Raw genomic sequence first — 12,874 nt, forward strand, 5'->3', positions numbered from 1 at the left:
TGTTTGGTTCAAATTTTAAATGTCACATTACATGCACGAGTATTTATTTTTTAATATAACATGATATAAGCAAGTTGGCTTTGGATATTTGAACAAGCATCACCTGAGTTTAAAATGTAGAATATGTAACCTGTCAGTTCATGATGATCAGTAAATAAACCCTATCTTATGCCATGTTTAAACTAAACAACCTTGATTAGTTTTAGGTAAAAAATAATTTAAACTCATGTGGATCTGAATGAGTTGTTTTTCTTTCACAAGATCCCTAAGAGCATCCGCAACGGTGGCGGAAGAGGGCGCGTCCGTCCGCGCCGCTGGCACGGACGAGGGTCGCCGCCGCTGCGCTCGCGCCGCGCCAGCGAGCAGGACACGTGGCGTTGCGCGATTGGGCAACGGCATAGCCATTGCCTTTAAATGTTTTTTTTTATTTAAATTCGGTTTTTAATTAAAAAAAACCGATAGAAATTAAAAAAAAAATTCATTTCCCAAAAAAAATATATCCGTTTATTACCGTTTTTTACACCTTTTAATTTTTTTTATTTTTTTCCCCCAAAAAATACACACTTACATCTATAAATACCCCCACTTTCACACCCAAAAATTCACATCAACCTACACAATTCTCATCTTCATTCTCCAATATCCATTCTCATCTTCATTCTCCCATATCCATTTTCATCTTCATTCTCTCATACAATGTCCGGCCAAGGCGATGACCCCCCTCCCTCTCACGGTTGGAACCCCGAATGGTTTGGTGCACAATCGTTTCCTAGTCCGGAAACAGAATATTCGGCTCCTCCTCAAACCCAAGATTCGGCCGTTCCGGGTGGCTACCGGCCATACCCAATCGACGACCAAGGTGCCTCCGAAGGGCGATACGGGTGGACACCAGAGCCTAGGCCGACCGCCCCCTCCCAAACTCCGCCAGCTCCTACTCGCGGCGGCGGTGTCCGCACACCGTACATGCCGGCGGAGATGGATAAATTGTTCAAGGCGTACTTTGAAATCTCCGAAGATGCGGTGGTTGGCACGAACCAATCCGGCGATCACTTTTGGTGGCGCGTCTCTCGCCGGTACAATGCAAACTGGCCGCCGGGAACGATCGAGCGCAACGAGAGTATGGTGCGCAACTGCATCGGCCGAGCCAACGAAGAAATTGGCAAGTTCAATGGCTATTTCCTCCAGGAGACGCGAAATGTCGGGAGCGGCCGGAGCGAGGTCGACATCATCACTGCCGCGCTGAGCACCTACCAATCCATGAACGGCAAGTCGTTCAAGTACCTCAACGTTTGGCAGGATACGCGGTTCCACCCGAAGTATATGGGAGGCGTAACATCCTCCTCCAGCGGCTCCTCCAAACGGTCAAGGTCGGTATCCCTATCCGACTCCGGCTCCGAAGAAGTGGCTAGCCAACTCGCCGGAGCTAACTTGGGTAGCCCCGACGCCGGACCAAGCGGTTCCCAACGCCGACTGCAAGGAAGGAAGAAGGCAGCGGCCGACCGCCGTCGCGCCGCGACTCCATCTGCCCCCGCTCCCGAACCCGCTCCCTATGTGCCACCTCCACCCCCGAACAACTCGTTGTAGATGCTCTTACACCAACTCAATATGGCCGATAGATCAACTATGACCCCCACGCAACTTCAAACGCACGAGACCATGATAGTGGGTCTCAAAAAACAATTGGGGTTGGTGTCGCCGGATGAGTAGTCTTCCTCGGATAATATTAGCCAATAATTATGTAATTTTTAATTTTTAGGAGTTTAATTATGTAATTTTTAATTTTTAGGAGTTTAATTATGTAATTTTTAATTTTTTGGATTTTAATTATGTCTTTTTTTATTTTATTTGTAATTTGTAATATTTATTGTGGTTTTTTAATGAATTTTAGTATTATGAAAATGTTTTTGTTTAATTGAATTTTAAATTAATTGTGCTCGTCCTTGCGGAAGAGCACAGCTGTGGGTGTTGTGCTCTTGCCAGATAGCAGGCAGAAAAAGTGGGACCGGGCCCACAACCGTGCCGCTGGCAAGAGCACGGTCGTGGATGCTCTAACCCTTTCAAAACACAATACTACTACAATTTTCAGTAAAGTTTATTATTTTGATGATAACAAAACGACGTTAGTTTTTGCATAACTTTTGATGTTTTTGGATTTTATAAATTTGGCACGAGAAACATAATTCATTAAAGCCGTCTAACTAATTTACATTATCCTTTTTGAAGTGGCCAATTAATTCATTCTTATTGTGAACGATTATTTTAAACTCAATTTGCCTCAATTATTTGAAATCCATGCCAACCCAATTTTGGATTATCTAATTTGTCAATTGGTTGTTAGACAAAATAATTAAATAACTTAAATTAAGTAAGACTAATCTACAATACTATTCATCAAATATTAGTTTTTTAGTTTCTTTTCTTTGCAAACATAGTCTTCTTCACCTTGCTAGTCTTTGAGAAACCACCTCTGTGAATTGAGATTGAGTGAAATGGCTGCCTATGGAGCTCTAGTTTCGCTTATGTATATTATAGATCAAATTCAAACACATCCACGCCCTCCTATTTCCATTGACCAAAATCAGGTTGAATCTCTCACTCAACTAATTAGTTCCTTGCAAAAATTTCTTGATAGCTATTCTCCCCACCGTGGCTACACTGAAGAAGAAGATGAGTGGGAGAGTCGCATTGCTGAAGCAGCTTACCATGCTGAAGATGTGATCCAGTCCTATATTGTGGATCAAATTCGTGCTCGGTTAAAAATTGATGTACAACACATCATCTCCTTTCAATTCTATCAAGGTCTTGTTGATTGCCTAAAGCCTTGTTCACAAAATCATGATTTTGGTTTTCAAGTTACTTGCTTCTAATCCCATGATTTTATAATCAAGTTATTTGTTTTCAACAGGCCTGCAGAAGGTGATAGAAGACATGAATTTGATCAAGATTGAGATTGAAGAGAAGGTGGTTGTCCAAGATCAGCTTCACGTCATGAAGTTTGTGAATCCTGCTGCAGGCTTGTCTAGATCTACTTCGACTCAGTAAGAATGTCACCATGATCGGTTTCGATGATGTCTTATTGCAAATGCTGGACAAGGTCACTGGAGGAGGACTCAATCTCCAAATTCTCCCCATAGTTGGAATGGGCGGGATAGGCTAGACCACCCTTGTTCAGAATATCTATGTAAGTCCACTTGTCCACTATCATTTTGATATTCGTGCTTGGTCTACAATTTCTCAAGAGTATAATGCACGAGAAATTCTTGGACAAGTTCTTGGTCAAGTAGACAAGGGGAACGAGGTTGATTTGAGTGAAGATGAACTAGGATTACATTTGTACCAATATTTGATAGGTAGGAGGTATTTTATTGTGATGGATGATATGTGGAACATAGAAGCATGGGATCAAGTAAGGAGATTCTTCCCGAATAATAAAAATGGGAGTAGAATAGTAGTGACGACAAGGCTATCAAACTTGGCATCTCAATTTAACTACCCGAATGGTCTTGATTTGAAATTTTTGGATGAGTATGCTAGTTGGGACCTATTTTGCAAAACTGTGTTCGGGGAAGATGCTTGTCCTCTTGAGTTGGAGGACGTTGGGAAAAAGATTGTGGAAGGCTGTAAGGGACTTCCGCTGTCAGTTGTTGTAATAGGGGGGCTTTTATCAAAATCTGAACGTACAAAAGAAAATTGGGGATTGTTTGAAAAAAAAATTAAGTTCAATTGTAAATTTGGAGGATAATCGAAGTTGCTTGCAAGTATTATACATGAATTATAATAATTTGCCGGTTTATTTGAAACCATGTTTTCTCTATATGGGAACATATGTTGAAGATGTTGTGATTCCAGTCTCTTACCTCTTACCATTTTTTGTTGCTATGGGATATGTAAAACCAATAATTGGCAAGTGTTTGGAAGAGATATATAGTAGAAGAGTATGTAGAAGAACTTGTTGATAGAAATATGCTTATGGTTGAAAAATACAACCGTTGTGGGAAACTCAAATCGTTCGAAATGCATAACCTGTTGAGGGATGTGTGTTTGAGAGAAGCTCGGAAATTGAAGTTTCTATGCGTGTTGGAAGCGCATAGCATTCCACAGGGCATACATTCTTATCGCCGTATTATAAGCAGGGTACAACAATGGGAATATCCAACTCCACTCATTCAAGCTCTGAAATCTGCATCTCTTGTTCTTTGTTTTGCTGGTAGAGCTCCAAAGAATTTCTCATATAACTTTAGATTGCTGAGGGTATCTATGTTTGACGTATCCCCAGATGAAGATTATGAGGAGAATTTTCTTGAGCGAGTTAACTCGCGTCTTCTTTGTATCGATGTTGATGAGTATGCACTATCCAGAATCCCTTCTTCCATCTCTTCCCTCTGGAATTTGCAGACACTGATTATAAATAAGACAGATACGGATTATGTTTTAGATATTTGGAAGATGCCTCAACTTAGGCACGTCAAAATCAGCAACTGGCAGAACAATGATGGTTCATACTATGTCCCCGATCCTCTTAGTGACGAAGAGGATATGGTTTTGGAAAACCTACAGACACTCTATATAGTGTTCAATGTCAAGTTTGGTGCTTAAAAGAATCCCCAATATTAAAACATTGAAGTTGTGCTATCAAGGCATCAGAAGAAGAAGAAGATGACTACCAACTCCACAATATTTGTTGCCTCCACAAGCTCGAATCCCTGCACCTTAAGTCTTCTAAACGATACATCCATTGCATTCCCTCAAGAAGTTGACATTACAATGCACCAATCTTCCTTGGGATGATATGAAGATTAAAATAGGTTCATTGCCCCTTCTTCAAGTTCTCAAGCTAAAAAAGAATTCATTCATTGGCTCTGAGTGGGAAACAGTGGAAGGCCAATTCTTGTTGATTAAGAATTGTGATCACAGACAACACCCACTTTTCACGCCTTGAGCACCTTCATCTTCGCTATGTACAAAGGTTGAGGGAGATTCCTTCATGCATGGGATGGGAGACATACCAACACTTCACTCAATAAAGTTGAAAGGTTGTAGTGCTTTTGAATTGTGGATAACTCAGCTGAAATAATAAAGCTAGAACAAGAGGAACTCGGCAATGAAGAGCTTCAAATCATTAAAGTTCCGACAAATCCAAGAAACTTTTTTATCGGTAACACCTCGACCCTCTTTTCCTTAATGATTATATTTTAATTAGGCTTTTGTTAACATCTTATATTCCCTCTGTAGCAGAGTCGTATTTTTTTTTTGACAAACTGTTGGAGATCATCGGAGCCCGTTGATCTCAATTTCTTATTGAAGTTGTTTCTCTCGTCGTGTACTTCCGCATCGTCAATAGTCCGTCGCGTCCAAGACTATCGGAGTGTGCTGAAAATAATCATCACGTCTTCCAATTATGTTAGTAATGCATAATGTAACATCCTAGAAATAGCCTTGGTTGAAATTTATTGTTCCTACCGAGCATTTGGCGAACTAGAATTTTTCTGTAATCAATTTAACTCCGTAAATAGTCCAAGTAATTAAATTAATTTGAATTAAAGAGTATTAAGTATTATGCATTGTAAGATTACTGGTAATCGTGTCATTACTATCTCTTACCCAATTCCCTTGTAGAAATAAATAAATAAATATTCATGAGTTAGATAGAAAAGGAACTAATTACCATCAACAGTTGTATTGTGAAACTATATTAATGCACTCCCGTTGTACCAAGTTAGATGTACACATTACTTTTTAGTTTATCCCATAAAAAATACTCCATCCTTCCGCGAATAGGAGTCACGTTTTTCCATTTTAGTCCGTCCACAAATAGAAGTCTCGGTTCATTTATACTACTATAAATGTTAATAGGTCTCACATTCCACTAACTCATTTCACTCACATTTCATTTAAAACTAATAAATACAAGTGAAGTCCATATACCACTAACTTTTCCACCCACTTTTCTTAACATTTCTTAAAACATGTGCCGGAAAGAAATGAGACTCCTATTCGCGAACGGATGAGTTATCACGTTTCATTTATTCGAAAAAGTTAATTCACACATTATTATATAAAAATATAGTACTATTTTTTACTCTACACTTAACACACAAAGTAATGTATCTTCTAAAAAAATCTCTGTGGCATCTATCTTAAGATGGAGGAGTATATAATATTGAGTATACATCATTAATTATTTATTATCTTAACACACAAAGTGCTGTATAAGTTCGGATCCGTACGCAATTATCTCCCAATAAAATTGTTTAGTGAAACATATATCATATGCGGATAGCACCATTAGTGACTTAAGAGATAGTATTTGGTGAAAAACATCAATAATATGTTTCATATAGGTGACTTTTTTTTGTCGCGAAATAATTATGAAATAAATCCAAAATTTATAGTTTTTCGGCTGATTTTTGGAGTCGCATGACTCAAATTTAATCAAACTTCATGATGTATTATTTTCATTTCACAAGATTATAGTATTTGAGTATGTGAAAGTGTTCTCAATATAATACTCCCTTCGTCCCATAATAAGAATCACATTTTGTCATTTCGGTCTGTCCCACAATAAGAGTCACATTTACTTTTACCATAAATGGTAAGTATGTCATATATTCTACTGACGCACTTCACTCGCATTTTATTATAAAATCATTATAAAAAAGTGGACCATATATTCCACTAACTTTTCCTACTTACTATTCTTTACATTTTTTAAAACTCGTGCAAACACCAAATGTGACTCCTATAATAGGACAGAAGGAGTAGTTGGTTTCACATGCAATTTGTTAATTTTAGGCTAAATCCAATGTCGTGTGGGCTGAATGGACGAGAACAGCAATCCGAGCATCCCATGGGCTTTTACATGCGGCCCACTCAATAAATAGTGTAATTGTAAGTAGTTTGTCTATGCTATGCATGAAAAATGATCCTTGAATTACAAGATATTAAATGTTTGTTATCTGTTCTTTGTTTATAATGATATTTACTATTTGATTAAACGGCAAATGTAGAAGACCAATTTTAGACTTTAAAATACAATTGACCATTTATTTTTTCACATAACATTAAATATGGAATAAAATATAATAGTATTGTTTATAATCAAAAGCTATCATCTGACACCAAAAGTTTTTTTTTTGAGCAAATATATATGATCAATTTGACCTTTAGTCCAAATTTTAATTTAATAAGTCCAATTCTTCCATATTTTATTCTTCCTATTTGTGACACAGTTTCAGGCCAATCTTTAACCACATCAAAACAGATTATTATAACTCGTATTCCAAGTTATCAATAATGGACGAATTCATCGTGGCTCTAAGGAAAAAATATCTTATAAATGAGAGACGAATTCAATTGATCATAATCAAACGCAGTCACTTTGATACAAAAATTAAAGAAATTTAAAACTCACATCACTACATCAGGCCTCAGGGTAGGCTCGAACTCGAATTGAAGGAAAAAATATTTTATTGTGTAAATTTATAATAGCAGTAATAATAGAATTAAAAATAATACTACTCCATTTTTCATATAAATATCTTCCTCAGACGACGGTCTATCGCAAAGTACCGAAAACTAAAACCCCAAACCCCTTTCCAAAACACCTCTCAGTCTCACCTTCAATCCAATAGACATGAACGGCAGCGGCGGCAGTGGCTTCGGCTTCAACTCCTCCACCGCCACCCCCAACTTCGATAACCTGCTGCTCCAGTCCCTCATGTCCCGCCTCCAACTCCGCTCCCCGACGCCCAATCCCGCGCCGCCCTCCTCTGCCGCCAAATCCCTCGAAGACCTCCTCTTCTCCGATTTGCTCCTCAACCTCTCCGAATCCGATTCGGAAATTGACGACTCATCTTCCTCCTCCAAAACGCAATTAGCGAAGGAAGAATCCAAGCTCGAGAAAGACATCGTCCGTACCATTCTCAGCGGCGAAATCGAGAAACTCAAACCTAACTCCGGCCAGGCTATTGCAATCGGAGAGCACCATATCTGCGTCGGTTTTCAGGAGGAGACTGGTTCCGATTATCGGGTTTGGGAGTGGCACGGGCATATTATGTTGTTTGATGAGGAGAATGGCTACACTCCGGAGTATATATACGGCAATTACTTCGAAAGGCTTGGCGCGCCAAAGAGGAAATTGAACAAGACTGTGAAGATGGGGAGCGGCGGAGATGACGACCGTGAGAAAGACAAGGTGGTGAATGTAGGGTTGAAGGAGCTTATTGAAGGTGGAAATTCGGGGAGTGGACGAGTTCTTCATCGGAATTTAAATGCCAATTCGGAGCTGCCGAGGTTTGTATGAGATGAACACTTGTTTTCCGTTATCATGTGTTCTGTTTTATGCTGGAAGATGCACATGATTGAGCTCGTAGTAATGGTTGTAGTGATATAGTAAGCCGTTTGTTGATGCATGCTCGTTTGCTCAATGCTTGCCAGTAAGGTAGTTATTAATTACGAGACACGCTTCAACTTTTCGTGCGACCATTTCTTGACATAGAGATGTTTTACATAGGGTTTATACCAGCTACCAACCCTTTGCAATCATGTACCAATTTGATTATATTTATTAGGTGTGTATTTCGTACATTTATCTAGTCCGTCTTAAGTGTTCTTTGTTCAGTAGTTGAATTGATTTTAGGAGTTCTTGGTTGTTGGCTGCAATACATCTTTATCTATGCAGTCATTTGATTGATCTAATCGCACTTAGACGGTCATAAAAGAAAAAAATCAGCCAGGTGAAGTGCTGGATGAGAAATGATCTAAAAGATTCATTACATCACAGCTTTCACTCGGAAATCTAGTTTGGTATTCATCTAAGTATGATGTGCATAATAATGATTTCCTAGTCTTAGGATGGGTGACAAGGTGGTCTATGCAGTAATTTTCTAGAATTTGAAACTGATATGGAACCGGCTCAGTGAGTATTACACTAGGTGCATGAAAGGCTCGCAAAGCAGTTTGAGGGTTATGAAACTTTCTTAGAAGGATGTTATTCGAACAGTAATGATCATTCTAGTAGACTAGTAGTTTTCCTTTGTTGGGTATTAGGGTGTAAAAATAAGGCAAGATGCCAAGTGGATCATCATGAACATTTTACACCAGATATTGCTTGGGCAGGGCGTTTTCTGTGGTTCGGGTTCCTTTCATTTCTGTGAATAAAAGTGTTGCTGTCCTGCTTTTTATGCCAGTGCAACTGGTACTTCATCCTTAACTCTATTGGAAGTTGGAACCATGCTGTAGGATTAGTTACTTCATCCTTACTGGAAAATTGCTTACTTATTTATACTCCCTCCAACTCACTACAAGTGATTGATATTAATTTTTTGGTTGCCCCACTACAAGTGATCAATATCCATTTTTAGCAAAAAAATAACACTTTTTTCTCTCCTACTTTATTTTCGCTTTACTTCTCTATTTTATTCTCTTTCCACTCAACTCAACAAATATCATTTATTAAATCTCATTACCGAAAGAAATGCATCACTTGTAGTGGGACGGAGGGAGTATAAACAATAGGTTATCTTAATTGATTTCCTTGCGAACCATCTGCCGGGTGGATTTACATCCATAGTTTAAAAACTGGATTCAGATGTAAATGGCATAACTAATTTTGAGGTAGCTAAAATGCAAATTTGCCTTCTTTTAAGTACTAAGCGACCTTTGTGCAGTTGTCACTTACATGACCATAGTTAGCCAGTCAAAGTCGATGTGCATTCATACAGTCCTTGACATCTTCTCGTATGGGGAATTTGTACAAATCACATAACTAGGATTCCAACAATTTCTTGAATGTTAACTGTTGTCATGTTTCTAATTTCCAGACTGATATACTCCACTTCTGAGATATGTGGAAAGAGGAGCAAAGTAATCTATAGCATTTAGTTGAAATTAGGAAGGACTTCTTATACAAATGCACAATATCTCTGTGGGATGAGATTTCCTGAACACCGCATGCATGCAATTTCATGCCTTTTTGTTTAATAGCTGGGCACGTAGCTGTGTTTCAGAAGCTTATTTGCGGTTGCCTAATGTTCAATGTTGCATTTTATATCAATGGCAGGTTCTAGGTAGGAGATCGATAAAAATCAGAATCATGACCGTTATATGGAAAAGAAGAGGGAAGCAATGGATTAGTTTCATTGTGGTGAAGTTTTGTGCTTTGTTTTCGTTGAGTTTGTGTCGCCAATTGGATGCTTCTGGAGACGGGTACTTTCTGACATTTTATTGTTTTTACAGTACAAGAGTAGCAGAAACCAGATGCTATTACTTTTAGACCATGTTTAATTTGCTTTGCTGATGACATGTGGCTTTTCGAATACTATATTGCGGTCTCATCTATGTAATAATTTCGTAAATAAATGCTTGAATTTGTTGGAATGCAATGGCTCATCACATTATATCATAAATCATCTCCTCATTAGCTTTCAGTCGGTTTATGATGTACACAGCATGTGTATCTACGCTTTCAATAAAAGCTATGAATACTTGATTTGTTTTCCTTTACCTTGACGCCATGTTCATAGTATCAACCCAATCAAAACCAGAACATATAGAATTCCACGTAATCCGAAATTAATTTTATTAGGAATGTCATTTTTGGAAATCCAGAATGTTGATATATAATCCATGGCATGAATGATATGAAGAGAGTAAAAATGAGGAGGCTAGGAGCTAGTGAATTTGGTGACGGCCTTGGTTCCCTCGGAGACAGCATGTTTGGCGAGCTCGCCGGGCAGGACGAGCCTGACGGCGGTCTGGATCTCGCGCGAGGTGATGGTAGGCTTCTTGTTATAGCGGGCGAGACGCGAGGACTCCATGGCAAGCTTCTCGAAGATGTCGTTGATGAAGCTGTTCATGATCCCCATGGCCTTGCTGGAGATGCCAATGTCCGGGTGCACCTGCTTTAGCACCTTGAATATGTAGATCTTGTACGTCTCCGTGCTCTTCTTCACTTTCTTCTTCTTCTTCCCGACCTCCCCACCGCCCTCCTTCGCCCCAACGCTCTTCTCCGGCCGCGGTGGTTTCTTCTCCGCCGTAGCTGGTTTCTTCTCCGCCTTTGGCGCCATTTCAGGATACTTGTGGGGATGATTGATTTCAGGGGAAAGCAGTTAGTTGATTTCGTTGCAGTGCTGCTGGGTTTATTTATATAAAGAGGCTTCAATATCTGCCATACGGAATTACATTCTATTTAAGATCCGTTACTTTGGGTCTATTGTCCTTTCACTTCGCCTACAATTCCGATCAAAATGCAATTTCTAATTTAAGAAATGCATTTGGTTTTCATAGAGTTACATTTACATCTTTGAAAATTATAGACAAGACTAACTCAAAAACGATAATCGTAGAAATGACGTTAGCTTAGTACTCCCTCCGTCCCATAATAGATGGCATAGTTGGAGAATGACACGTAATTTTAGGAGATATTGTTTTGTGTGTTAGGTGAAGAGAGAAAAAAATAATATATTCATATTAATGTGAGAGAGAACTTTTTTCAAAAAATGAAATGTGACATCTTTTGTGGGACAAACTAAAAAGGAAAGTGGAATCTATTATGGGACGGAGGGAGTATATAATAAAGCCAAGGAGAATCTTATGGTGATGCTTATACTACGTCGTATCATTCGAATTTGTAATTTTTATGAATGTTTTGAAAAGTTGTTGCTAAACGAATCGGAATGGTAATACTCTCTCCTTACCAACTAAGTTGATTCGTATTCTTTTACGATTTCCAACTAAGATGAGTCATTTTCCTTTTTTGACTAACAATAGAATATCTAATCAGTTTTACTTTACTTTCTCTCTTGTTTTACTCTCTCTGGTCTCTTCTACTTATTCTCTCTTTTATTTTATTCTATCTTCCTTAAATCTATTTAATAGTACATTTTTTTAATTTTCATGCTTAAAAGAATTGTCTCAACTTAGTTAGGACCATCGGCGGATCCAGGTGGGGTCGCGCGGGGTCGGCCGACCCCACCGGCGGTCCACCGAACACTGCCGGAAAACATCATGTTCGACCTTTGACCTGGTGCAGTTCCGTCTCCGACCCCACGGCCAGCTTCAACTCTACCCGAAGCCTTCCGCCTTTTCCAAAAACTAAGAGGAGAAAGGAACAACCCACGGCAGCGCCTCCCCCTTTGTGGAGGTCGAATTCGACGAGGAGCGCCGCAAGACTTCAACTAAGCACAAAGATCTCAACCCTTTCTGGGACGAGAAGCTCGTCTTCAACATCAAGAATCCCAGAGATCTTGACAAAAAGTCCATAGACGTCTCTGTCTACAATGATAACAAGGAGGGCCACAAGAATTTTCTTGGGACAGTCCGAATATCCGGCAGGTTTGTGCCTGAATCTGAGCAGGAATCCATGGGCCAGAGGTACCCTCTTGAAAAAAGAGGCCCCTTTTCCCACGTCAAGGGCGATATCGCCTTGAAGATTTACTCTGTGCATGGTGGCGCCGCCTCCAGTTGTAGATTTGAGGCGGTGGAGGAGGTTCTCAACCATGTGGAGGGCAATATGGAGGATCACTACAGAACAATACTAATAAGAATAGAGTAGAGATAGATAAGGGGAGGGGTTGCAGAAGAAGCTGAAGTATTCTCAACGAAGAAGATGAACAGAGAGGTTAATATTGATTTTTGGGCTGAGGAGTGGTTAATACTCCTATTGATTGTTGGGTTAGAAAATCTATAAGTAAAAAATCTAATTGATTGCCTCTAGTCACTCGCCGTTAATACTGCTTTTTCATTTAATTCGCCTGCCAATAATTTTCTAAGCCATGTAGTATTAACTTTTTTTCTCCTTAATTTTCCCACCAATTTACATAAATTCCTAATTTATTTAAGTTTATTAGTTAAAAATATCAGTCAATACTGTCCT

The 12,874-nt window shown here is 39.2% G+C and overlaps 3 protein-coding genes across 3 annotated transcripts; 2 read left to right on the plus strand and 1 right to left on the minus strand.

Annotated features, from left to right (window-relative positions):
- The first annotated feature begins 2,419 nt into the window (after positions 1 to 2,419).
- Positions 2,420 to 5,252, plus strand: LOC121793808. The gene is made up of 2 exons (XM_042191845.1): positions 2,420 to 2,799; positions 2,906 to 5,252. The coding sequence occupies exons 1-2, from the start codon at positions 2,490 to 2,492 to the stop codon at positions 3,040 to 3,042; spliced, it is 447 nt and encodes a 148-aa protein (XP_042047779.1). The 5' UTR covers positions 2,420 to 2,489; the 3' UTR covers positions 3,043 to 5,252.
- A 2,292-nt stretch (positions 5,253 to 7,544) lies between these two features.
- Positions 7,545 to 10,406, plus strand: LOC121797359. The gene is made up of 2 exons (XM_042196115.1): positions 7,545 to 8,292; positions 10,061 to 10,406. The coding sequence occupies exons 1-2, from the start codon at positions 7,634 to 7,636 to the stop codon at positions 10,065 to 10,067; spliced, it is 666 nt and encodes a 221-aa protein (XP_042052049.1). The 5' UTR covers positions 7,545 to 7,633; the 3' UTR covers positions 10,068 to 10,406.
- A 156-nt stretch (positions 10,407 to 10,562) lies between these two features.
- Positions 10,563 to 11,127, minus strand: LOC121793939 (histone H2B.9-like). The gene has a single exon (XM_042191961.1). It carries the CDS (start codon positions 11,064 to 11,066, stop codon positions 10,665 to 10,667), a length of 402 nt encoding a protein of 133 aa, XP_042047895.1. The 5' UTR covers positions 11,067 to 11,127; the 3' UTR covers positions 10,563 to 10,664.
- Between the last annotated feature and the right edge of the window lie 1,747 nt (positions 11,128 to 12,874).

This window comes from Salvia splendens, chromosome 3 (genome assembly GCF_004379255.2).
Source record: "Salvia splendens isolate huo1 chromosome 3, SspV2, whole genome shotgun sequence".
Taxonomy (NCBI): Eukaryota; Viridiplantae; Streptophyta; class Magnoliopsida; order Lamiales; family Lamiaceae; genus Salvia; species Salvia splendens.

Coding starts and splice junctions, on each gene's coding strand:
- LOC121793939 (XM_042191961.1), bottom strand. CDS start 11,066: ATGGCGCCAAAGGCGGAGAAGAAACCAGCTACGGCGGAGAAGAAACCA.
- LOC121793808 (XM_042191845.1), top strand. CDS start 2,490: ATGGCTGCCTATGGAGCTCTAGTTTCGCTTATGTATATTATAGATCAA. Junction 2,800..2,905: donor CTCCTTTCAATTCTATCAAG/GTCTTGTTGATT, acceptor TGTTTTCAACAG/GCCTGCAGAAGGTGATAGAA.
- LOC121797359 (XM_042196115.1), top strand. CDS start 7,634: ATGAACGGCAGCGGCGGCAGTGGCTTCGGCTTCAACTCCTCCACCGCC.